The following is a 24,086-nucleotide window of genomic DNA, read 5'->3' as shown; positions in this document are numbered from 1 at the left end:
GAGCACCTTCGCACGCACGGATATATGCCAAACTTTGACATGCCGCCGATAAACATAGCCGAGCAGGACCGTGGTAGAGAGGAGGTGATGCGACAACGTATCGATGGATATGAGGACGACGGGGTCAGGGACATGCTAGATGATGTCATTTTTGCAGAAACGGCAAGTGCGACACCTTTAGAGAATGAACCGGAGGAGCCGGAGGCAACCGCAAAGGCCTTCTTGGAGGTCTTGGCCTCGTCGAAGAAACCTCCTTATGCGGGTGCGAAAATATCTCAGCTGGATGCCATCTCGCAACTGATTGCAGTCAAGGTTGAGTACGGCTGTAGCCAGAAATGCTTCGAAGCATTCCTGGGAGTATGGGCTAACAGCCACCCTGAGGGTCATGAACTGCCGAAAGCATGTACGATACAAAGAAAATCATGAAGGCACTCTCTATGGATTATGAGAAAATAGATGTTTGCCCGAAGAATTGCCTTTTGTTTAGGCATGAGTATGCGGATGACAAGTACTGTAGGAAGTGCGGTTTGTCTCGGTACATTGAGGTGGTCGATGAGGATGGTGAGAAAAAGCAGCTAACCATCCCCGTTAAGGTTCTTCGGTATCTTGATTTTATAAAAAGACTGCAGCGCCTTTTCATCACGAAGGAGTCTGCCAAAATGATGAAGTGGCACAAGGAAGGTATAAGGTACAATCCAAAAAAATCGTACATCCATCGGGAGGGGAAGCATGGAAGTCATTCGATGAAGAAAACCCCGAGGAAGCAGCCGACGCTAGGAATGTCAGAATAGCCATATCAGGTGATGGGTTGAATCCATATGGTATGTCGTCCAATCCATACAGCTGCTGGCCTGTGTTTGTAATTCCGCTCAATCTTCCCCCCGGTGCCCTAATGCAACAGAAGACCATGTTCTTGTCACTCATCATTCCGGGGCCTGACTACCCAAGGAAGCAATTGGGTGTGTTTATGCAGCCGCTTGTGGATGCTTTGCACCATTCTTGGTACTTTCCGAGGTTGACATACGACTGAGATCTGCAGAGAAATATCTTGATGAAAGTTTGGTTGCACTATTGCATGCATGACTTTCTCGGCTATGCTCTATTCTGCGGATGGTGTACAAGTGCTAAGATGCCATGCCCAGTGTGCATGCAGGCTCTGCGAATGATTTGGCTGAGTAAGGGTGGCAAGTATGTAGCCTTTGACCTGCATCGACAGTTCCTCCCTCCAGACCATCCAGACAGGGAAGACAAGAAGAAGTTCACGAAAGGCCGGGTTGTTCATGAAGTAACCGAGATTCCAACATTTTCGGGGGCAGATGTTCTTGCTCAGCTAAAAGCTCTCAAGCCTAAAGTCAAAGGCAAAGCCAAAGCCAAAGCCAAAGGCTTCGAGGGATATGGTGAGACGCACAACTGGACGCACATTACCCCCTTCTCGCAGCTTCCCTATTTCAAGGACCTCAAACTTCCTTACAATATTGATGTGATGCACACCGAAAAGAATGTGGCAGAGTCCCTTTTCCACACGATCCTGAACATTCCTGATAAGACGAAGGATAACGTAAAAGCTATAGCCGATCAACAGAGAATTTGTGATAGACCACGCCTGAACATGAAGCCTCCCACAGGCGGTCGAAAAAACTGGTTCAAGCCAGATGCTGACTTTGTCCTTAAACCGCCAGAAAAAAAGAAGTACTTATCTGGCTGAAACAAATTTTGAAGTTCACCGATGGTTATGCATCGAATATAAGTAAGGGAGTCAATCTTTCAATGGGCAAAGTGACCGGCCTGAAGAGTCATGAGTACCATGTATGGATTGAGCGGATAATGCCGGTGATGGTTCGAGGCTATGTCCCCGAGCATGCCTGGCGAGTGCTTGCCGAGCTTAGCCATTTCTTCCACACGCTCTGTGCTAAAGAAGTAAGTAAAGAGGTGATTGAATAATTGCATAAGAAGGCACCGGAGTTGATAGTCAAGCTAGAGAAGATCTTTCTGCCAGGCTTCTTTACTCCGATGACACATCTCATTCTGCACCTCGCGAACAAGGTATTGTTGGGGGGCCTTGTGCAAAATCGCTGGCAGTACGGCCCTGAGAGGTAGAACAAGCATCTCTAACGGAAATGTGGAAACAAAGCTAAGATTGAAGCTTCCATAGCTGAGGCAGTTATCCTAGAGGAGGTGTCAGACCTCAGGACATCATACTATCCAGACCACGTTCCCCATCTGCATAACAACGTGCCTCGATACAATATAGAAGAGCCCAAGTATCAACCCAGGCTCGATCTATTCAACGCGCAAGGTGGGAGGGCTGGGGCATCGAAATCTTATAACATGCCACGACAAGAGTGGGAGGACCTCATGTTCTATATCTTGCACAACATCAAGGAAGTTGAGGAAGTGTGGATGAGGTAATACCACTACACCATTCCTTTATGTCTTCCACATCATCATGTTTCATGTTCACTTAGTCCCGGTCTAACACCGCTTATCTTTTTTTAGTGATTTCGTTCAAGAGGAATGGACGGGAGTGAGTCCTCCTACTGAGGCGGAGGCACTTACTCTTCTCCATCATGGAAACCCTGGACGTAAAAATTTTGTTGCTTGGTTCATGGATAAAGTAATTTTCCACACTCCCCTATTATATACCTACTTCAACATTTATTAGTTAACCGAACTAATGCATGCAACAATTTCCATATACTTGTAGGGAAAAGATCCGAACATATCTATGGATGATGAATTGAGATGGGTTTCCATGGGTTTTGACCCCGCCGTCATGACATGTAAAAAGTATGATGTGAATGGGTATCGCTTCCATACAGAGGAGCACCAAAACAGCCGCCCCGATCCCAAAACTATAAGTACTGGAGTGTACACCCCCGGTCAAAATTCAGTAGACTACTACGGAAGGGTACAAAATATATACGAGGTTAAATTCCGCCAGGGGCGTGAGACCCTAAGTCTGCCTGTGTTCAAATGCCGATGGTTCGATCCGCGTGAGGGGGTAAAACATACGCCTTCCATTGGTTTGGTCGAAGTTAAACCATCAACCGTCTATGCTGGAGCCAATCTCTTCATTGCGGCTACCCAAGCTACACAAGTATATTATCTGCCTTACCCATGCCAGAAAGTGTATCTAAAGGGTTGGGAAGTTGTGTTCAAGGTGTCGCCACATGGTAAGCTACCAGACCCGAATGAAGACGATTACTACAACATTAACCCCATGACATACGAGGGAGTGTTCTATCCAGAGCAACCTGATGATGATGATGATGATGATGATGATGATGATGATGTGGTTAGAAACGATGACGCTAGACCATTGGGTGATGATGATGTGGACCCAAACGTCGACGATGCACAGAATGATGGTGAGACCATTGTCAATGAAAATGACATACTTATGCTAGAAAAGTTAAACGAATACGCTGACGACGAGGAAGAGCCTCCACCTCCGTCGGACAACGAAGATGATATGATTGATAGTGATGATGAGACGGACCGAGAAAGATGTTACAACAGTGATGATTCATATGGGTTCTAGTAGATGTACGTTTCAAGTATTTTTTTCTATAGTTTAGGAATATGCCTTTTTATGCATTTTTATTAATGTGTTTATTATCATGCCTTTTCCTTCATTTCATTAATTTACTAATTGCTTTTTCTCTTTTCAATGCAGGTTCGTGGAACATGGGCATGGGGAAGGCCGACGGCATGGGTTTCCTACGCAAGGTCGTCGGCCTGCCTAGTCGGAGTGGTCGAGCACGTAATGCTCCCCCTCGGCTACTTGACGATGACTCCTCATAGGGAGGTCGAGGGAGAGGTGCCCCTAGAGGAGGAGGGGGCGGGGGGAGAGCCTCTAGAGGACGAGGTGCTGGGGGGAGAGCCACTACAGGGGGTCGCGGCCGGAAAGAGCGCACCCTCACCGACTTAGGGGTGTTGTCTTCGAGGCCCTCCTCTAGTGAGCTACCCTCCTCTAGTGAGGTACACTCTGGGGAGGAGGAGGAGGAGGAGGTGGTGGTGGTGGAGGAGGAGGAGGAGGAGGTGGAGGAGGAGGCGGGCGAGGAGGAGGAGGAGGAGGTTGGGGAGGAGGTTGGGGAGGGGGAGGCAGGCGAGGAGGAGGGTGGTGGCGGGGATGATGGTGGTGACGGGAAGGGGGTTGACAAGAAGGGGTGGCTGCGTGGTAACGCAAAGCTACCAAAGCAGGTTCCGGCTACTGAGGAGCAGAAGTGGCTCATTGAGCCCACGGGAAAAGAGTAAGTGGTTCATTATTTTGCTTGTCACATGCTTATTCCGGTTGTTATTTATTTTGCTTGTCACATGCTAATAGTTCATTCTTTTGCAGCAACTGGATATATTCTAAAGGGGTCCGTATTCCCAACGGCCTCATCACCGTCTTGCTGAAGTTATACTGGCCGAGGTTGTACTGTCCAGATCCAGTCAGGCAGCCGGCTCGTCGGGTTTTGGCCACGAGCTGGGACCACTGGGAAGCGTCCCGCCACGCGGACCATGAGACCCATGCCAAGGCCGTGATCACTACTTTCTGGGTGAGTTCTCTTCAGAAGAACAAGTCCATTCTAGTTTCATGAAAACGATTTAACTCATGGCTTCTTCCATTCTTGTTTCATGCATGATTGTAGAAATTCTATCGAGTTCTTCCAGAGCACAGGGCTAGAGCAGACCAGATCGTGCTGCGCCAATGCAAGAAGAAGGCCCTCCAGATGCAGTATGAGGTGCGCTATGTGGCCATCTCCACATACTACCACGACTATCTTGGTGTGAAGATGACCAAGGAAGAAGCGCGGAGGATGGGCATTACCTTGGAGAGGCCCGAGTTCTTGGCGGTAAGTAGAAAAGATTTTTCATTATGCTTTCATATATTATGCTTTCATTACCTTGTGGTGCTTTATGCTTTATGCTTTATGCTTCCATAACACCAATTTGGACACACCTACATGCCATTATGCTTTTATTATGTAGGTGTGTCCAAATTGGTGTTATGGAAAAGACGAGTCCTGGGCAGCATTGGTGGATCATTGGTGTGATGAGGCTGGAGCCTGGGCGGCTATGAGAACCAAAAATAAGGCTAACCGAGGGACGGAGGGAGTACATGCTCAGGGAAACCGAAACCACTATCTGCACAAGGCAGTTAATGTATGACTAACCCCATTAAGCATTCTGCTTCTTCTATTTACCATCACTTTCTTATGTATGACTAACCTTTGTTTGGTGGTGCAGGAGGAGAAACTGAAGCGGCCGCTCTCAGACATGCAGGCGTGGGAGATCGCCCATACGCGGAAGGACTCCAAGCCTGGCAAGCCCCAGTACTACGGCAAGAAGACCGCGGGGAGGAAGCAGGCCTACTCCGAAGCGTATCTGAAGTTGCATCCTGACACACCTGACCCCATTGCGGCGCCTCTGGACGACAGGGCGGTGGTGAGCATGGGGCCCAAGGAGCACGGTCGGGAGGCGGTTCTCGATGCTGTGATCACTCCTAGTATCTCCTACACACAGCTTCGTCGGATCGACCCGAGCCTGAGCCAGTGCACGAGCCAGCCAGTGACCAGTACACAGTCCCTCTTTCAGGAGCAACAATCTGTAAGTATTTTCCCTCTTATCTTCATAGCTCACTTTATTTTCCGCATTTAGTAGTTTTATGAGTTCCATCATGTCATACCGTAGGCCTACCTGGAGTACACACGCCAGGAGACCATGGCGTGGCATCAGAGGCTTTATGAACACCAAGTGCAGAGGGATAGCTAGATGCAGCAGGCTTTTCAGGATATGGCGGCCGGCAGGTGTCCTTAGTTCCCTCCAGCACAATGCCCTCCAGCACAACCAGTGCTGATGAGTTTTGAGGAGTTTGTGGCACAGAACGCTGGCCCCTCGCCGGTTAGTTCATCCCCAATCTATTCACCCAAAGCATGTCATGCCTTTCAACACAGTCATATATCCCGTTAATATGTCTTTTCAACATCCAGGGAACAGGTGGATCTACCGTTGGCGGTGGTCTTCGCAGCACTCCCGAGTCACGGAGCCCGACCACTCCGATCCACGGAGGCGGAGGCGGAGGTTGAGGCAGTCTTGTCGGTAGCGCTGCCGCTAGAAGTGATGACCTGGGCTTCGGCGGTCTTGGCGGTGACGACCTCCGTGGTGCTCGACGTCCTGGCGCTTAAGCCTTTGGGTCACATTGTGGCGGTCTTGGTGGTGATGATACTCATATGCTTGTGATGTTTCTTATTGTTGTTTGTGAGATTCTTATATGCTTGGTGGTGATGATACTTATATGTTTATGCTTTGCGATGCTTCTTATGATGTGTGATGATGAATTTGTTGTGTGATGCTGCTGGGCCAGCTGTTATGTGATGCATATATTTGTTGTGTGATGCTGTATATATTCAAATGAATTGAGCTGAAACAAAACAGAAAAAAGAAAAAACAGACAGAAACTATGCTGACGGCTAGGCCGTCGGCATAGAGCTGCCGTGAGCTCCCAGTGGCTGCCACGTGGTAGGTCCATGCCGACGGCTAAGCCGTCGGCATAGTTTCAAACTAAGCCAACGGCTAGGCCATCGGCATAGGCCTGCTCCAGGAGCTCCCAGTGGCTGCCACGTGGCAGGTCTATGCCGACGGTCTAGCCATCGGCATAGTTTCAAACTAAGCCGACAGCTAGGCCGTCGGCATAGACCCGCCCCAGGGGTGACGCCTGCTCGCCACGTGGCACATCTATGCTGAAGGCCTAGTCGTCAGCTCAGTTTGAATAGACGTGCCACGTGGTGAGCAACCGTTGGTCAGCACTTGACGGCGGCCGCCGTTAGGCGATAACGTTGCCGACGGCCAGGGCCGTCGGCATAGATGTACGGACACCGTCGGGATAGGGCCTATGCCGACGGCCTTTCTATGTCGACGGCCTTTCTATGCCGACGGCCTTCCTGGCTACGCCGACGGATATGTTGCCGATGGCCCTATGCCGACGGGGGCCGTCGGCATAGGCCTGTCCCGACGGCCATTCAGGGCTATGCCGACGGCCTTGGCCGTCGGCATAGGGTGCGATTCCGGTAGTGATACTCATTCTGCATAGGTCCACGCGCTTAGCACCATTTCCTCCTGGGGTCACCAAAGTTTATTTGCTAATTAATAGCATTGCATGCAATGAACTAGCCATTGCAAGTCATTAAAAGCATGCACACCTCTCATCTCTTATTGGTTGATATGTCAAGAAACAAGAAACAAGGTAGAAGTTAATGCACCGCGCCTAAGTGTTTTGGGACTATTTGGTTTTTGTAAGATGACTTACACACCTAGACGGAGGGAGTAGTATAGCCCTGTAAACCGGAAAGGAGTATTTGCCTTTCTAGAGATTTCAACAAGTGACTAGACTACACCGTGTGCAGTACTCCCTCCCTTCCGGTTTATAGGGCTCAAATCTCAAATCTCATGAACCAAGGCATTTTGCGATTGGAGGAATGTATCTCGTACTTTACAAAACTACCCTAATTAAACTCATGCATTAATTATGTAGTTCTCTCGTTTTCCTCTTTGCCTTGGTCGCGGTGCACATGCGGGACATTTCAAAGCATCCGGGCCCGCGTGCCATCCCCCAAATCACAGCGATGTGCTATAGTCGAGACTCACCTGTCACCCCGGTGTGGCCATCATGACCCATCATATCACAAAACCCACACCTTTACCAGCAGTGGTAAGGTGGCCTCCAAGTTGGACTGGACGAAGCAACCATCATTTCATTGTAACGCTCGTTCAAGCCCTTTCTTCCCTTTATTGAAGAAACCCTCACTCCAGGCTACTCACTTCTGCCATTTTTCTTCTGTACCGACGAAGGAAAGGTGGGCGAATCAGTTATGCTGCTATATTTTCATTCCAAGAATCTTCTTTTTGCAAAGCACCAACCGATTCTCACATCCTATTCTTTTCCCGTTTTCATTGCGATTGTGGTTCCTTTCGATTGCTTTTCGTTTGTCAGTTCATTGATGGATCCTGGAGCACTAGGCAAAGAGTTGCCGGCGGACAACCCACTAGAGATAGCGATCTCCAGGAAGTGAGCACCGACCAACGAGTTGACCATGTTGGCGGGCCAACCCATGGAGAGGAAGAACTCCAAGAAACAAGCACTGGCCAAAGAGTTGAGGACGTTGGCGGACGAACTCCTCAAAGAAAGTTGGAAGAACAGCAAGGGCCCCACCGTGCCTACCCGAGGAACTCTGATTGCCACCTATGTGACGCTCAAGACCGAGTTTGAGGAGATAGTCGCCGCTGAGAAGTAGTATTCCCCTCACAAGGTGATGGCCCCCATCGAGGACGAGGAGATGGCCCCTGGAGGGATGAGATCCCCCGGTGAGCTGCACAATGTAAAAAATAATGGCTTATTACCATAGTTGTGGTTTTTGATTATTTGCAATGTGCTTTCTAATATGTTAGGGTTGTGCAGGTGCCGGTGGATGTCCTTGATGATTCGGATGTCGTGGCCCGTCCTGTTGGCATCGCCCCGGAGATCGATTCTGATGTCGCTGTGCATCCTATGGACATCACCCCAGAGATTGATTCTGATGTCACGGTCAGTCATGTGGACATCGCCCCACAAATCGATTCCCATGACGCTGTCTGTGCTGTGTTCATTGCCCGAGAGATCGATGACAAGAAATAGTTGGTCGCGCTAATCCTTCAGGGTAGTTTGCATTGCCCTGTGTTTAATTACCATAACGATGCGTGTTATCAAACCATCTTAGGGCTAGTGCACTGTCTTTTGTGGACGGATCTTGCTACTTTTGTTTGATAGTGAATCATGCGATGAATCATGCGAACCCTCTCCGAGTTATGGAAACAGATGTATCCTCACCAGCTTTTGATGTCGAGTTATGGAAACAGATGTATCCTCACTTTGTATCGTTCAAGTTGGTAATAAATGACCAGGATTGAAGGGGAATCCAAATTTGCTTCGTCTTTTGTCCTTGAGCTCTTGACAAACCAATGCACTATATGGTTGTCCGGCCACTCCACCCCAGAGCTCTCACCAAGCATCGTTCATGCCACGCGCCGCACACTAACCGGTAAGGCAGCGATGGCATCCCGCCGCGCCGAGTTCCTCGCCACCCACGACCGCACACAAAATGGTAGGGAAGCGATGGCATCCCGCTGTGCCGAGTTTATCACCGCTCGCGACCTCACAACTATGTGGGAGGAATTTGAAGATGCCAAGGCCGAATGGGAGGTAGAGCAAGAGGCGGCCAAAGCCGCACAGAGGGAGCGGAAAAGTCAGAAAGCACTCAAGAAAAGAGAGGCCCGCCGCCGCAAGAAATAAAAGGACGCACACGCTGCTGCGGAGAGGTCGGCGGAGATCCAAGCATGGTGGGGTGTCGCCGACAAAGCCAGGAAGGAGAACGACGGTGTTTGGCCAGCATGTGAGAAGTAGTAGTACTAGTAGTTAGTGTGTGTGTCTGTGTTTGAGTACGAGCATGTACCAATACTACTAGTTACTACTGTAGTTTTTAGAGCAAATTACCAGTACATTATCCTAGACTAAATGGAAAAATTCCTATCCTAAGCATCAAATGGCATCTCTTTCTCTATAGGAATTGAGATGCATGTCATCTCACTTCCTATGATTTTCATATTCCTATCCTATGAACGAAAGGAGGCCTCTGTTGGAGTAACTACTGTAGCTAGCAGTACTGCTGGTACAGTAGTTTTCTTCAAGAAGCGGAATTCAACGAATTCATGATGGTTCCTTTGTCCGAGCAACTTCAAAGTGGGAAGTGGGCCTGTGATTTGACGGCTCATTAGTCATTGTTACTGCGGTGCGACGACCTGGGTGACTCTCCCTTGGAGTTCTGCGTGCATGGCAAGCGGACCAGGATGGTCGACGTCCCACATGTTGGCGAACAGAAGTATTCTTTCCGATATCGAGGAGCAAGGAAACCGCGTGGTATAGTATCACTGCTGATTGGTTCGCAAAAAAATAGTATCACTGCCGATTTATAATTATTTTTTATTTCTGATGAATGCTAGCGCTTACGATGAAGGGTGCCAAACACGGCACGTGCTGGATGTCCCACACGTCAGCGAAAGGAGTGGGACATGAACATCACCGTGCATTGCACGTACAACATTTAGTGGTAGTACGTAGTAAGAGACAAATGTCGCCCAAGAGTTCCCTTCTCGGCCTACTTTTGTGTTTGGTAGAGTGTATGGAGGGTGCATGAGTCCACACTAGTTTAGCACAAATACACTAGAAGCATGCATGAAGAGAGCATGCATGAAGAGGGGTGTTGAGTTGAGCATGCATGAAGAGGGAACAACTATGCTGAGACGAGAACGCAACCAAACACACCCTATATACCATGCATGTTCATACCATTTGTGCCTTTCTACTTCACTTACTGCGCTACATTACTCAGGTTCGTACGTCCACTCCTGGGTACATGTCCGTCTCGTAGTTCCAGTCCCACGTGTTCTTTATATAGATGGAACGATCCTTGCATAACACGTGCACCTTGATGCTAGATGTCTCGCATGTTGGCAAAAGGATGAACAAAGCTCACATAAAAAATAGAGTGGAAGAACATAGATTCCGGACGACCGAGAAGGAGCAAGGAACCTCGTGATGGAGTGTCTGCACTCATAATATTTAATATTATTCAGCGATATAAAATTACCAATCATCTCCATAGTGGACTGGAAGAGTACGAAACACGGCAGCCCAGTGTAGTTACATCATACTAGTACATGGCTAACCCACGCTATCACCATATTTCTTGGCTTCCGTGCGACACCTATCTCTAGTAATCCAGCAGCCTGTATCGCTTCTCCCTCCTCGTCTCTATCAAAGTGCGGCGGGCTGGCGTTTCTGCCGTCTATTGAGGTCGGTTAACTATCACATGTTAGCGACATGCCAAGAGCATTCTAAAAAAATTCCTTTCACGTTCCGTTTTCAAAAAGAAAAAAATTCTTTCATGTACGAATTTGCCTGTATGCTTTAAGCAACTTGCATGTACTATATTGCTCCTGTTTGATACTCTAACTTAGCTAGAGGTTAGACTAACTCATGACTAACCCTGAACTAACTGTAGCCAAAGAGGTGTTTGGGTGACAGGGTTAGATTGACAATAAATGCACTTCATGGAGAGAGAAAAGTGATTTTTCAGTGGTCCCAATGAGAACTATCTCCAGTTAGCACCTCTTGGGTGGGATAGTTTTTTTGGTGGGTTCGGTGCAACTTGCTCCAATTTAAACCCTCATGCTTGGATACTTTAGGGCCATTTGAGCCCCAACTAGCTCAAACTAACTCTAACCCATGGATCCAAACAAGGCCTATGGCCAGTCTCGACGCGGAGCAGTCACATGCACCGGGAAGCGGCGCTCTCTCAGCCGTCGCGCCACTTCAAAGCCGGCGCCAGTGAGAGGTCGCCTCCGCTCTGGCCGGGCATTAATGCGGCACTGACGTTCCAGGGCGACGCTGACCGTTTCACGCGAGAAGCGCGCGCTGGCAAGGGAGTATAGGTTTTGAACCGTTTCAGGTGTAGTACTGGTAGTTTGCAAAACTACTCAATTATTGCACTCATTTTCCTAAGAAATTGTGGTAAAAAAACGTTACTCCACAGCCCGCTTCCCTTCTCCTTCCTCTTCCACTGCCCGTGCACGTCCGCAGGAAGCGACTGGTCAACCCTTATATAGGAGTGCTAGCACAAAAAGATGCATGCATGACCACTAAAATTTCCATATTAAAGCGCCGCTCCGGCGGGTGTATGGCGTATGTTGTTACCATCGGCCGGCCCATGGCTACCGGGCGACGGCGACCAAAGAAGAGGCGGCGGGAGGGGAATGAATGCAGCTACTGTTTGGGTTCGCCTTCCGGCTTAAATAAATGTGCAGCATCACGTGTACCCGCGGGTGCACAAATTGTAACATACGTGTCTGCTTAAGTGGGCGTCACGTAACTGGTGTGTGTGTGAGAGAGAGATTCTGAGAGACAGAGTACGTGTGTGCGACTCTACTCTTCGGACATGTACTCAACCTTTTGCATCGGGATATAAGTATAATGGTATTTACTTTAGCTAGTGATTTACGTGGCCATGTTAACGTGGTTGTGTCAAAAAAATGTCACTTCCTACTCATGATTTGCGTTATATAATTACAAGCAAGATTCTCGTGCATTGAAGGGAACATCAATATGCATTTTTTTTACAAAACACATGTTGTTATTGACCCATGCAGGAGTAATCCCATGTGTAAAAACTAATGATATCTCGAGAATTTTATCGGAAAACTGGTATCTCGAGAATGTCATCGAAAAAATGAAAGATGAGAGATAAGGCGATGAGGAGTGGAGCATGGTGGTGACTGGTGGTCGGAATGGGCGGAGGCATGGGGATGGACGGCGCCGGCAGGCGGCAGCGGCCACCATGCATGCTAGATTTTTTCCGGAGACTTATTCCTTTTTTAATTGCTGAGCAATGAGGTTGCGGGAGATAATGATGTGGAGAGAGGTGCAGGTATCTTTTGTAAAATTATCATAGTTTGCTTTCTATCCTCAGATATAGATCATACAGTCTATATTACAAGATGGCAGGCACACCATCACCGCCAACTCATTTTTTATAAGGGTACAGATGATAAGTTTGCTGACTACTAAAGTAAAGTGGAATTTGTCCATGTTATGCAAGTAAATAAAGGTGATTGTTTATCATACGGGTAAGGTTGGATGAAGGGTGGTAGGAACAAATGCTCCGCCTAGAGCATGTGTGTGTGAGATGGAGTCTTAGTGTGTGTGGGGTGTGTGTGAGAGAGAGAGAGAGAGAGGAGAGAGAGAGATGGAGTCTTAGTTTGTGTGTGTGTGAGAGAGAGAGAGGTGGAGTCTTAGTGTGTGTGGGGGGTGCGTGCGTGCGTGTGTGTGTTTGTGTGTGTGAGAGAGAGAGAGAGAGGTGGAGTCTTAGTGTGTGTGGGGGGTGCGTGCGTGCGTGTGTGTGTGTGTGTGTGCGTGCGTGCGTGCGTGTGTGTGTGTGTCGCGGGGTCCTCTGTGGCAGATGTAATTTAAGTGTGCATGGCTTCATCATAGAGAGGTGATGTGTATGGCAGAGGCCACCAACGATGGGGTGCGAGAGAGAAAATGCTCGTAGAGAGGGAAGAGAAGGTGTGTGCGCGTGAGAGGAGTCGACATCGAGAGAACGTGTTTGTTCGAGAGAAACCAAGGAAGACTACGATATATCGATGGTGCATGTAGGTGGGAATTAAACAAAGGGATGGTCTTATTGGTTTCGGGGATATAGGGGAAGAGTGAGAGGCGGGGGGTAGCTAGAAGGAGATTGTTAAGTGTGAGTGTGTGTTTTACCCATCCAGGCGGAAGTTATGTGCACAAAAGAGGAGAACGATTCGATGTGGCGTTAGGATTGAGGGTAATTAACTATGTATGGAGACATAGAGACCTTGAACGTGCATGTGTGAGAGGTATACATGTATACATGGGATGTGTGTGTGTGCACGCGCACGCATGATCGAGATAAAAGAAAGAAGACATAAGTCATAAGATCAACGACATGGGAGAGACGGATCGGTATGACAATATGCATGCATGTGAGAATGCAGGGAAGAAGGCCCGACAATTGAGCATGTGTTTTTGTCTCTAAGAGATAGTGGCATGGGCTGGAGCATGCATCTATGGCGAGCAGACGGAGTGAGGCGCAACGATTGTGCAAAAGAGACCAACCTATAAATGCATATGTATGGAGAGACATATATAGTGTGGGTGATAGGAAGCAAGACTCCGTGCGAGAAAGAAATGTTGACGAAGAAACTACAGATATATACAGAGATGGAGATGCTAGCTAGAGGGACATCCGCTAGTTTGAGTGTTGGAGATGACTATCGGGTGCTTCAAAGGGTGAAGTTATATATGTGTGTGAGAGGGCACTTGACTGCATGTAGAGAGAAACATATGTATTGTGCGTGATAGGAATCAAGAGTGAGGGCGAGAAAGAAGGTTGATTGAGAAACAGATAAATAGAAAGATAAAGATGCTAGCTAGTGTGTGTTAGAGATAGGAGTCGAGTGGATCAGAAGGCTAGGTTATGTGTGTGGGTGTGAGAGAGATAGAGAGAGGGTGCACATACAAATAGATATCAGAGAGAAATGAGATCCAGAGAGACGGATTTTTGTGTCAGCGAGAGAGAAAGATATTTCACAACGAGAGTGATAGCTAGAGAGACATACGAGGGAACGCAAGATATCTCTAGGGAGAAAGGGTGTGTGTGAGCGACATACAAGAAAACAATGGAGAAATATGAGACCCTAGGAGACAGAGTTTGTGTTTGTGTGTGAGAAAGAGATATTGAAGAGGAAGAGTCATAGGTTCTCATATCTAAGGAGCGAAAGACATCTCTGTATGAGGGGTGTGCGAGTGGCACACATGGGAATAGTAGAGAGAAATATGACCCCGGGAGACAAGGTTTTGTGTTTGTGTGAGAGAAAGAGATTCCACATGGAGAATCATAGTTAGAGACACATAGAAGGGAGCGAGATATACTTGGAGAGAGATAGAGTGATGAAGGTCGAGGGAGAGAGTACCGTCAGTGTGTTATGAAGATAAAAGATCATTGTCGACATACAGGTAGCACGAGAGATACCTGAGAGACGATGAACGCGTATAGGTCCAGAGAGATAGTCCTATATAAGCATGAGTGATAGCTATATGAGACGAATATCTGGATTAAAGGGGATTCAAATATTTAAACTGGAGATCACGACATCGATAATATCATAACGCAAATTGGTGTATCAAACATGCATATTCATTTGAATTTGGGCACACGTGTAATGTTATATAGTTTATCAATATTGTTGATCCATAGATTCTTCAATTACAAACAATGCATGGTTTATATGCAATTAATGTCTAAACGGGATTACACTATATGTTGCGTGTGTGAAACACATTATACATGTTTGAGAAGTAAAAAAAACCCCGCATGAAACACACATTAATTGGAGACAATTAGCGAGGAATGCATACATTGGATTTCAACATAAAGTGGTTTCAAATATTTGAAAATCCAAATTGATGGATACAACCTTATGAATCTGAGATCATGCCATTTGTAAACCATATTTATGTATAAATGGTGTTGTGCTTTTGAAAGTATATATAAAAAATGATGTATATAGAATGTAATTCCAATTGACAATGGATCCCGCCTGAAAAAAATAGAATAAAAACTGGATTCGAATTGAGTTGGCACGGTAAACGTGCACTCTACAAAATTTGAACGAAGTGGGGAAAGTCGCAGTAACCGCCCGAAACCAAAATCTGCGAGATGGAAATCACTACTGCCTATCCCTGCCACGCAAAGCCTATCTGCTGGATTTCTATAGGTTTCGATAGGGGTAGGTTTGTAATTTCACCCAAACGTGACGTAACCGCCTCTCACCCGGATTCATACACGGTGGGCACCAAAACACAGTGTGTCCTCAGCCGAAATCGACTCCCTCCCCGATTCATATTCATACACGGTGGGCGCCAAAAACAAACTCTCGTCGGCAAATATTCGGTGTATGTGAGATTACCATCCTATCCCCAACCGACTAATGTTGCTGTGATGTAGTAGAAATTTGAAACGGGGGCTAAATTTGAAAATTTCCTTGCATTTGAGACAAGCGCACCACGAATACATGGTTCCCCCCTTCCTCTCTACCTCCCTTTTCCCCATTCGTACTTCGTGGGCGCCAAAACACCCTCTCCACCCCACCCTCCTCCGTCCGCCGCCGTCTGCCGCCCCATCCACCGTCATCCTCCTCCACCATGCCGGAGCTGATACCCCGACGCCGCCGTCCATTACAAGAGATCGGCCTCTCTCATCCACGGCTTCGGACCGGGATCCTTGCATCCCGTCCTCTCGCTTCATCCCCGTCATCGTCCACCTTGCCGACGCCGCTCCTACGACTGTCTTGTCCACCGCGCCCCACCGCCACCATCTACCCTCCTAGATCTGGTTCCACGCCGCCGACAGCCATCGCTACCGCAGCATCGTCAAATTCTCAGCAGATGCGTACACGGCGCCGCACCAGAGGCGGTACTCTTTCGTATCTGCTCAACTTATTTATCGCGGTAAGAAAATAGATCGCCACTGCTTTACTCTGATTTCTTGTCTTGGTTGCGAAGTTGCCTTTGTCCGGCTTGCACCTTCAGATCCGCCATGGCACGCTCAACACTATACTCCCAATGCTTATGGTTTTCCCCTTTTATATTCCACACTAGTTAAATCACAGTAGACTAAATTTCAAAATTGGCTCAGACGATTTTTCAGAGCTCGCTGGAGTTCGCTGGTGCGATCGAAAGGGCTTGGTTGGTTGTGGGGCCTCACCGAACGAAGAAAAATTGACGCGGGTGGGGGTTGGGGCGGGGATGGGGGTGGGGTGGCGGAGGTACACAGGCGGTGGGGGCCAGTGGTCCGGCCGGCAGCCCGTGCGGTGTTCTGTATGGGAAGAATCAGAGACGAGGAAGAAGAAGGGTTAGGAGACGTAGGATCTTAATCCAACCGCCTGAAATGGTCGAGAGACAGCTGGGAGTTGCATTCTTAATGCGCTCTGGTTCATCATGTGTGGGCACTGCGCAACCAACATTTTATTATCCAAAATCTGCTTGCTCTTCTTTACCATGTTCCTCTTCCGTTCTTCTTTAATATGTACTCTCTTCATTCCTAAATACAAGTCTTTGTATAGATTCCACCATGGACTACCTATGGAGCAAAATGAGTGAATCTACACTCTAAAATGTATCTGGATACATGTGTATGTGATCCATAGTGGAAATCTCTACCAAGACTTATATTTTGGAACGGAGGGAGTATGATAGTAGTACAGTATGTTCCTTGTACTGAAGATGAGCAGGGACATTTGTAGTGTAGAGGTCTATACGGTCGGTTGTGATGGACACTTTGAGCCTCTTTGATTCATAGGATCTTGTGAACATAGGAATAGGATTTGTAGTGGCCTACCCACTTGAATCCTATAAGAATAGCAAGGAAATGCGGGGAGCTGTGTCGCCTTTGAGAGTTACACTGATATTAACAGTACCGCACCTTCACTTGAAGAGAGCTGGTATCCGAAGCCTTTCTAGTCGTACCGGCAATACTAGCACATATATTCCAGCAAGTTACACTTTGCTGATTTTACTCTGATGCTTAAGGTTTTCCCGTTATATCTACACTATGATCTGTGTAGCTGCTTTGTGTCGCACTAGCAGCAGTCCACTCTTGAAGCTAAACACTGCAATGACTTACAAAATTGGCACCAAGGCATTGAGTGCCATTCTGGATGCAATGAAACTCATACGCTCCCCACCTGTTGATTCTTGTTTAGAATATGATCCTAATGACTATTCTAACCTCGAGGAGTCAAAGGCGGATGGCATGTCCTGTTCACCCATCAAGGTGCATGATCTAATTTGGCAATGTTTTATTGATTGTGGGTATATTGCATATGTTGTCTTGCATTTCTTCTACTTTGTTGCACCGCCATCTTCTTAGTTTACTCATCATATATGTCGAGATGCCATGCCCATCCATTATCAATACATATTCTATCTGTCATCATACCATGTTTTTCCACTCAAATGTTGTTCTTGTGCATTAGACATCAAAAAGGAAGAGGGTGATTGCCGAACCTGAAGGAGCACCAGCAAAGTCCTTGAAAAACGTGGTGGTGCCGGAGAAATCAGACAACACCCCACTTATATTGGTTGTACAACCAGTGACACAAAACGTAGGACCGACTCCAGCAGACTGTACCCATACTTCACTGGCCACACCACTAGCCCCACCACACAAGACCTGCACTCCAGCAAAAGGTATACCGATTTCATTTGCCATAGCACCAGCTGTACCACAGAAAAATTCCACTCCAGCAAAAAGTATAGCAAGTCCACCGCCGAAGACCTATCCCAACTGCAGAGACGGCCAATTCCTGCAGATTGGAACCCATTCCATTTATTCCCAGTTTAAAAGACAATGCTTTCAATGTTGTTAGGGACTACGTGCATATATTCCCATCATGGGAAGATTATTGTGAAGACAAACACCATTTTCACATCTTCCTGTCCAACTTACGTGTAAGTGCTATTATTCATGGTTATTATTTTCCTGTTTTCTACTGATTGAACACATCAATGATTTACATTACATTGTTATAACTAGGCGAGGGTCAATCTGGATAATCATGACAAGCAAAGCTTGCTTGTGCTTTTCAAGGAAGCATTGCAGCAGTATCGGTGTTACCTGAGGAAATCACACTTTGATGGCAAGTCTATAAACGAATTTCTGGTGAAGTCTCCTGGGCTAAATTTAGAAGACATTGAATGGAAAAACCTTGTTATGCACTAGTCTCGTTCCCATGATGAGGTACTGTCTATGAAATCACATGACAATTTGAACTTCTACTTTTCCGCATGTGCCTTACGGATCTTTTTTGCAGGAAATCTGCTCGAAGAAGAATTCCAGTTTGACAAGAACGACAGGATATCGCAAATATGCTGCCCGCTGCTTTGCTCTTGTTAGTACCTGTTGTCCTGTATCACTATACTTGCATACATACCTGGTTCATTATGTGACAGCAGTATGCATGATAGCTTGCTTATCAATTGTTCGCTCCAAATTATCTCATCTGTATGAATGGTTACATTAGTGTAGAATATATCCAATGCCAATGTTTTTTTAGCTCTACATTGTTCTTGTAAGTACATGTTGTCGTTTATCAGTGTACTTATAATGACAGGTAGTTGTTCATGTACCATCACTCTGCAGCTTATTTTCCTTTGCCCTCCATTTTCTACACATCAGATCTATATTTACTCTTACCATAAGGTTGGTACTGAAGAAGTTTAGTTGTGCATTACTCTTGGTTCACTACAAGAAATATTTCAACTTGTGACCAGCACTATTGGTCACTAAATGGTCACTGTTTTCAATTTGTGACCTTTTTGTGACCAAAAACATAAGGTCAAAAGCTGGCGGTCATAAACTGACTATAGCGACCTTTCTTCTGGAATGGTCGTAGACGTTTATGACCAAAATACGTCTACTGTGGCGTTTTGGTCACTAGCAACCTCCCCAGGCCACATAGGCATCCAGCGTGGCAATCTGATGTGGCACAAGATTCAGCCCGGTCCAATTCGATTTTCTACATGGGCCTAGCCCAACAATTCGGCCTTTTTAATGTATTTTTTTCCTGCCAGTTACATAGGCCAAGCCCATTTCAGCCTTTTATTTATTTCTGGGCCGGGGCCTTTTAACTTTGTTTGGGCCATTATATTTTGGGGCTGGTCCCATTTGTCATCTTCTCACACATTAGGCCCACTTGATAGAAAATTCAAAATTGCTCAGATTATTCTCATAAGTGGGTCCCGCAAGTCAGGTTTCCATTGCACACATTTTCAAATCACATACATAATCAATATTTCAAACGGAACAGTACAAATGTAGTTCATCAAATAACACTAACTAAGTCTATTACAATCTGTACATGGTCTATTACAACCCAAATATGCCTACTATTACAATATAACAATATTTACAGTCTATTACAGTCAAACAAAAGAGACGACTCTTTGCTGAGTAGGGCTATCCGGCTTTGAACTTCAAATTTCATAGACCTCATGTTCGTCAATTGCAAGCACCATGCACCTTGGTTGGACATGAAGTGCTTGTCCTCGGTTGCACCATGCACCTTTGATGAAAGAGTTGCGGCTGATCGCTAAAACCTGTGAATATCAAAAAGATCTATTCAGTACAAAAAGTAAATCACGACAATATGTCAGTAGTAATAAATACAGAATCTGAACAAAAAAACTACTCCCAGTTAGAATTATTTTTGTTTTGGTAAGGTATAAGAGCAGCAGGTAAAGATAACATGAACAGATTGTTTGATCAGATAAGCTATATGATTGTATCAACACATGTGTAATGCATGGTACAGGTCAAATCCATGATATGAGACATAGATAAACCAGTAGTCTAAGATTAAAAATTCTATAGTCTAAATCAGTAACAGTTTAATAGTCTGTAGTCTAAGTTTCCAAGCTTGTCTACTAAAGAAATTGTATCAACTTAACAATTAGTCATGCATAAGTGTTTGACATCAAAAACATACAGAAGTGCATTCTCGAGATTGACAATTAGGATGCATGCTCTGAACATACAGAAGTTCTACAGAGCAGCAGCAATGGCATCACAGCCAGACCAAAACAAAGTCATGTATGTATGTAACAAAATCAGCCAAACTTAATATGCATCATCAGCTGATTAAAAGCAGTGGATAATAGTATAGTTCATCAAATGATATGGGCAGCTAGCCAAGTTTCCTAATGGGAAGAGCTCACAAGAGCAGACAAAGAAATGTATATTTTAAACTAGACTAGATTGCAGGGGAGAAAGGAGACGGGATGTGTGGCGTTACCAAGGTAACACTCCTAATTTTTCTCATGAAAGGATCATGATAGACACAGGCAGCTACCAACAGGAAGAGGAAAATGGAAAATGCAGGCTACATGACCGAGGTTCTACCAACAAGAACCAACCAAATTAACCCAGCAAGTTAGTCAGATGAGGCAAGCAGCCCAGATGCATAAGGGTGGATTGTTCAGTTCACTTTAGTTCAAGCTACCTAGAAGAGAATGTCGGGACAACCGGCTAGGTTCACTTCTTGTGCACCCTACAGTCTGGGGAGTTTGGCTACATGCGTCTGTGTTGTTGAAATTGATGGCTAGGCTGACCGGGCTCGTGTCCTTCAGGCTCGACGACTTGCGCTTCTGCTGCAGCACCAAGAATGACATTGTTAATGTAGTCAAGGTAGCCAGACAGTAGGGTAATTCAGGTTTCGACTAACAGTTGTACTGCCTGTGCTGTGTGTGTACCAGATTAAATTAAATCAGTAAACACTTGAGCTTTTATGGTTGGGTTGGGTGGTGCTTTTACCTTGGTGGAATTGCTGGCGGAGTGCTTCCTTTCGGACCGATGTTTCTGCTCCTTCTCCAGTAAGCACAGTAGCGTCTTGTTGGCTTCGTCAACAGCTCTTTTCTCCTCGAATAACTTAACCTTGAATTAAACATGCAAAAGAAACTTCAAACTGTCAAGACTACATTAGTGTTGCATGAAGCAATGTTCATTGAGAGGGTGATAAGTTGCAGGTACAGAACATAGGTGTTGCAAGTACAAGAGTGAGATAACATGTTACCTCCTCTGATTTTTTTTAGGTTGGTCTTGAGTATCTTCTTGTCCCTCTGCGGCACTTGCACTTGTTCAGTAAGGTGCGCGTGAGTAAGATGAATGTTGGAGGACCAGGTTGGTTAAACAACACTGCACTAGTAATTATACAAAGCAGCCGCCACAGTGGCATACAGGAGTATCATGCAAGCAAGAAAAGTGTTCAATGATGGTGATGGAGCTCTACAGTTGATCCAACACCAAATCACCTGATTGAAGGTGATGGAGCTCTACTACAGTTGACAGACCAAAAACAAACAATGTAACAAGACCAACTAGTCAAACTGAATATGCATCAAGTGATTAAAATCCGTGGAAGATATAATTAGTCATCAACTGACACAACTAACTAATTTTCCTTTCCCAATGGCAGAGCACACAAGAGCAGACAGTAAATCATATCCAGAATGTAGCAATCAGTGGATAACAGGAGCCATCAAGCATGAAATCCACTGATAATATGAGCGAGGAAAGGGATACGGGGTGTAGTGATGTTACTGACGTCGGGGGCATCCCTGAGGCGCTTGCGTAGGTCGTCGCTCTCCCAGGCGAGCTCGTCGCATGACTCCATGGCGCGCTTGAGGTCGCGCTCGTAGAGGCGGCACTCCTTCTCGAGCCTGGTTGGGCGGCGAGCTGGTCGCGCGCGGCCGCCACGACCTCCTTCTCCTCCACGCAGCGCCAGATCCCCTCTGCATTCATCACCGACTCGTTCTGCACGCACGGCATGGGGCCATTCCAATCCATCAGGCATTCTGGCGAACAGGTATAGTGCGCGAGTAACCGCCACAGCAGAATGGACGGGGGAGGGGGAAGGGGGGCGGACTGACCCTGAGGAGGTCGATGCATTAGGCGGCGGCATGGAGGTCCTCCTCGAGCGCGAAGACGCGGTCCTGGAGGCAGCCGCGCAGGTCCTACGAGACGGCGAGGTTGAGGCGGAGCGAGCGGTCGGGCACGGGGAGGTAGGGGGCATACTTTGTCTGGCGAAGCACCCCACCCACGCCGCCAGCGAGCCACTGGTCCAGCTGGTGGTGGTGCTGCATGATGGCTGCGCCCTGGACCGGATCCAGTGCTGCACCTCTAGCCCGCGGATCCAGAGCTCGGTCGCCATGGCTGCGCCGCTGGCTAGGGTTTCGGGTGCTTGGGAAAGAAGCAAAAGGTGGGGGGCGCCGGCGGTGGTGGGGTAGAGGAGAGGGTGGGGGTCTCCGGCGGTCTCGGACGAGGTGAGGGGCGCGCGCGAGCGGCAGAGGGGCGGGTGGGGCAGGGGAGGGGAGAAAGGAAGGAGAATAGAGTGAGGGGAGAAAGAAAGGAGGCGGTGGGGGTGGATGGAAAGTGTGCAGAGGACTCACGAGATCTAGGGTTTCGGCATAGGTGAGCTTCGGGTGAGGACAGCCGTTGGATCCGGGAGCATCCGACGGTGATCCATCCACGATCCGCGTGAAACGCCCACGGACCAATCAAAATGCAATACACGCGTACCATGTCATGACCATCTAAATTGGTCACAGTTAACTAAAAAATTGCTCGTAGTTGACTAAAAATTCATTTTCTATTTTTCAAGTGCCCAAAATGAGTTCTGCGATAACGATGCGGCAGAGGGGGGGCCACACCTCGGAGATGCGTGTCGCCTCTTCGGACATGCCACCACACCATCCCGCATGTATGAGGTCCCGGTGCGACGCTCCGGTGGCATTGCTACCCCCCTAGGGCCCCCGTCCCGCCTAACCCTGTAGCGTTTGACCACAGGATCTACCCCTTTGACTTTGCACGGACGGGCTTTTAGCAGTGGACGTATCCACCCGGTTGTGTTAGGTCAGCCCATAGGAACACTTTGGAGCAACATCCGGGCCAGACACACGGCAAGATCCCCTCCGTGTAGACCCGACGTGTCCGTTTCCCCCCCTCTAGATGCCGGCGGCGGCGCCGTCCGTGAGGGGGGGCACACCCCGGAGACGTGTGCCGCCTCTTCGGACATGCCAGCACACCATCCCGCATGTATGAGGTCCCGGTGCGACGCTCCGGTGGCATTGGTACCCCCCTAGGGCCCCCGTCCCGCCTAACCCTGTAGTGTTTGACCACGGGATCTACCCCTTTGACTTTGCACGGACGGGCTTTGAGCAGTGGACGTATCCACCCGGTTGTGTTAGGCTAGCCCATAGGAACAATTTGGAGCAACATCCGGGCCAGGCCCACCGCAAGATCCCCTCCGTGTAGACCCGACGCGTCCGTTTCCCCCCTCCAGGTGTCGACGGCGGCGCCGTCCGTGAGGGTTAGACGGGACGGGATACCGGAGGGGGGTAGCAATGCCGCCAGGTGTTGCGGTGGGCCCTCCTACGCTTGTGGAAGTGTGATGTTACTCGCAGGCACCCGACACGTGGCTCCGGGTGTGCACCCCTCACGGTCGTCACTGCCGCCGTGTCATGGAGGGGGGAAACAGCCACGTTGGGCCGAAAACTATCTATTCCGACGGGCAGAATGCAGTCAATTTTTTTGTGAGAACCAATAAACATGTTTAATATATATGTGTTAGGGAAAATGCACCTTAAAATAATGAAAAATATATATACCTATGCCGACGGCTTGGCCGTCGGCATAGGCGTACACGTGGCATACAGAGATATGCCAACGGCTAAGCCGTCGGCATATACTCACCTTATCCATCCCCTGGGGCGCCCCATCCAGTCGTTCTCCTCCTCTCTCCCCGACCCCTCGCACCTCCCAACTGCATCGCCGCTGCTGCGCGCCTAGGCCTCCACCCGCCCACGCCGCCGCCTCCTCACAACCCACGCCGCTGCCGCTGAACCCCGCGCCGCCTCGCCTCCACCCCGGTCC

The 24,086-nt window shown here is 47.8% G+C and overlaps 1 protein-coding gene and 1 pseudogene across 1 annotated transcript; one reads left to right on the top strand and one right to left on the bottom strand.

Annotated features, from left to right (window-relative positions):
• Positions 1-4,718: 4,718 nt before the first annotated feature.
• On the top strand, positions 4,719-5,646 carry LOC147958137 (uncharacterized). The gene is made up of 3 exons (XM_087533545.1): positions 4,719-4,841; positions 4,978-5,151; positions 5,272-5,646. The coding sequence occupies exons 1-3, from the start codon at positions 4,719-4,721 to the stop codon at positions 5,644-5,646; spliced, it is 672 nt and encodes a 223-aa protein (XP_087389671.1).
• A 13,987-nt stretch (positions 5,647-19,633) lies between these two features.
• LOC125518419 (uncharacterized) lies at positions 19,634-22,297 on the bottom strand (annotated as a pseudogene).
• Positions 22,298-24,086: the final 1,789 nt, after the last annotated feature.

Source organism: Triticum urartu, chromosome 7A, assembly GCF_056163025.1.
Source record: "Triticum urartu cultivar PI428250 chromosome 7A, HENAU_Tu73, whole genome shotgun sequence".
Lineage (NCBI taxonomy): Eukaryota > Viridiplantae > Streptophyta > Magnoliopsida > Poales > Poaceae > Triticum > Triticum urartu.
Note: the sequence above shows the minus strand (reverse complement) of the source record. Positions and strands in the feature narration are given on the sequence as shown.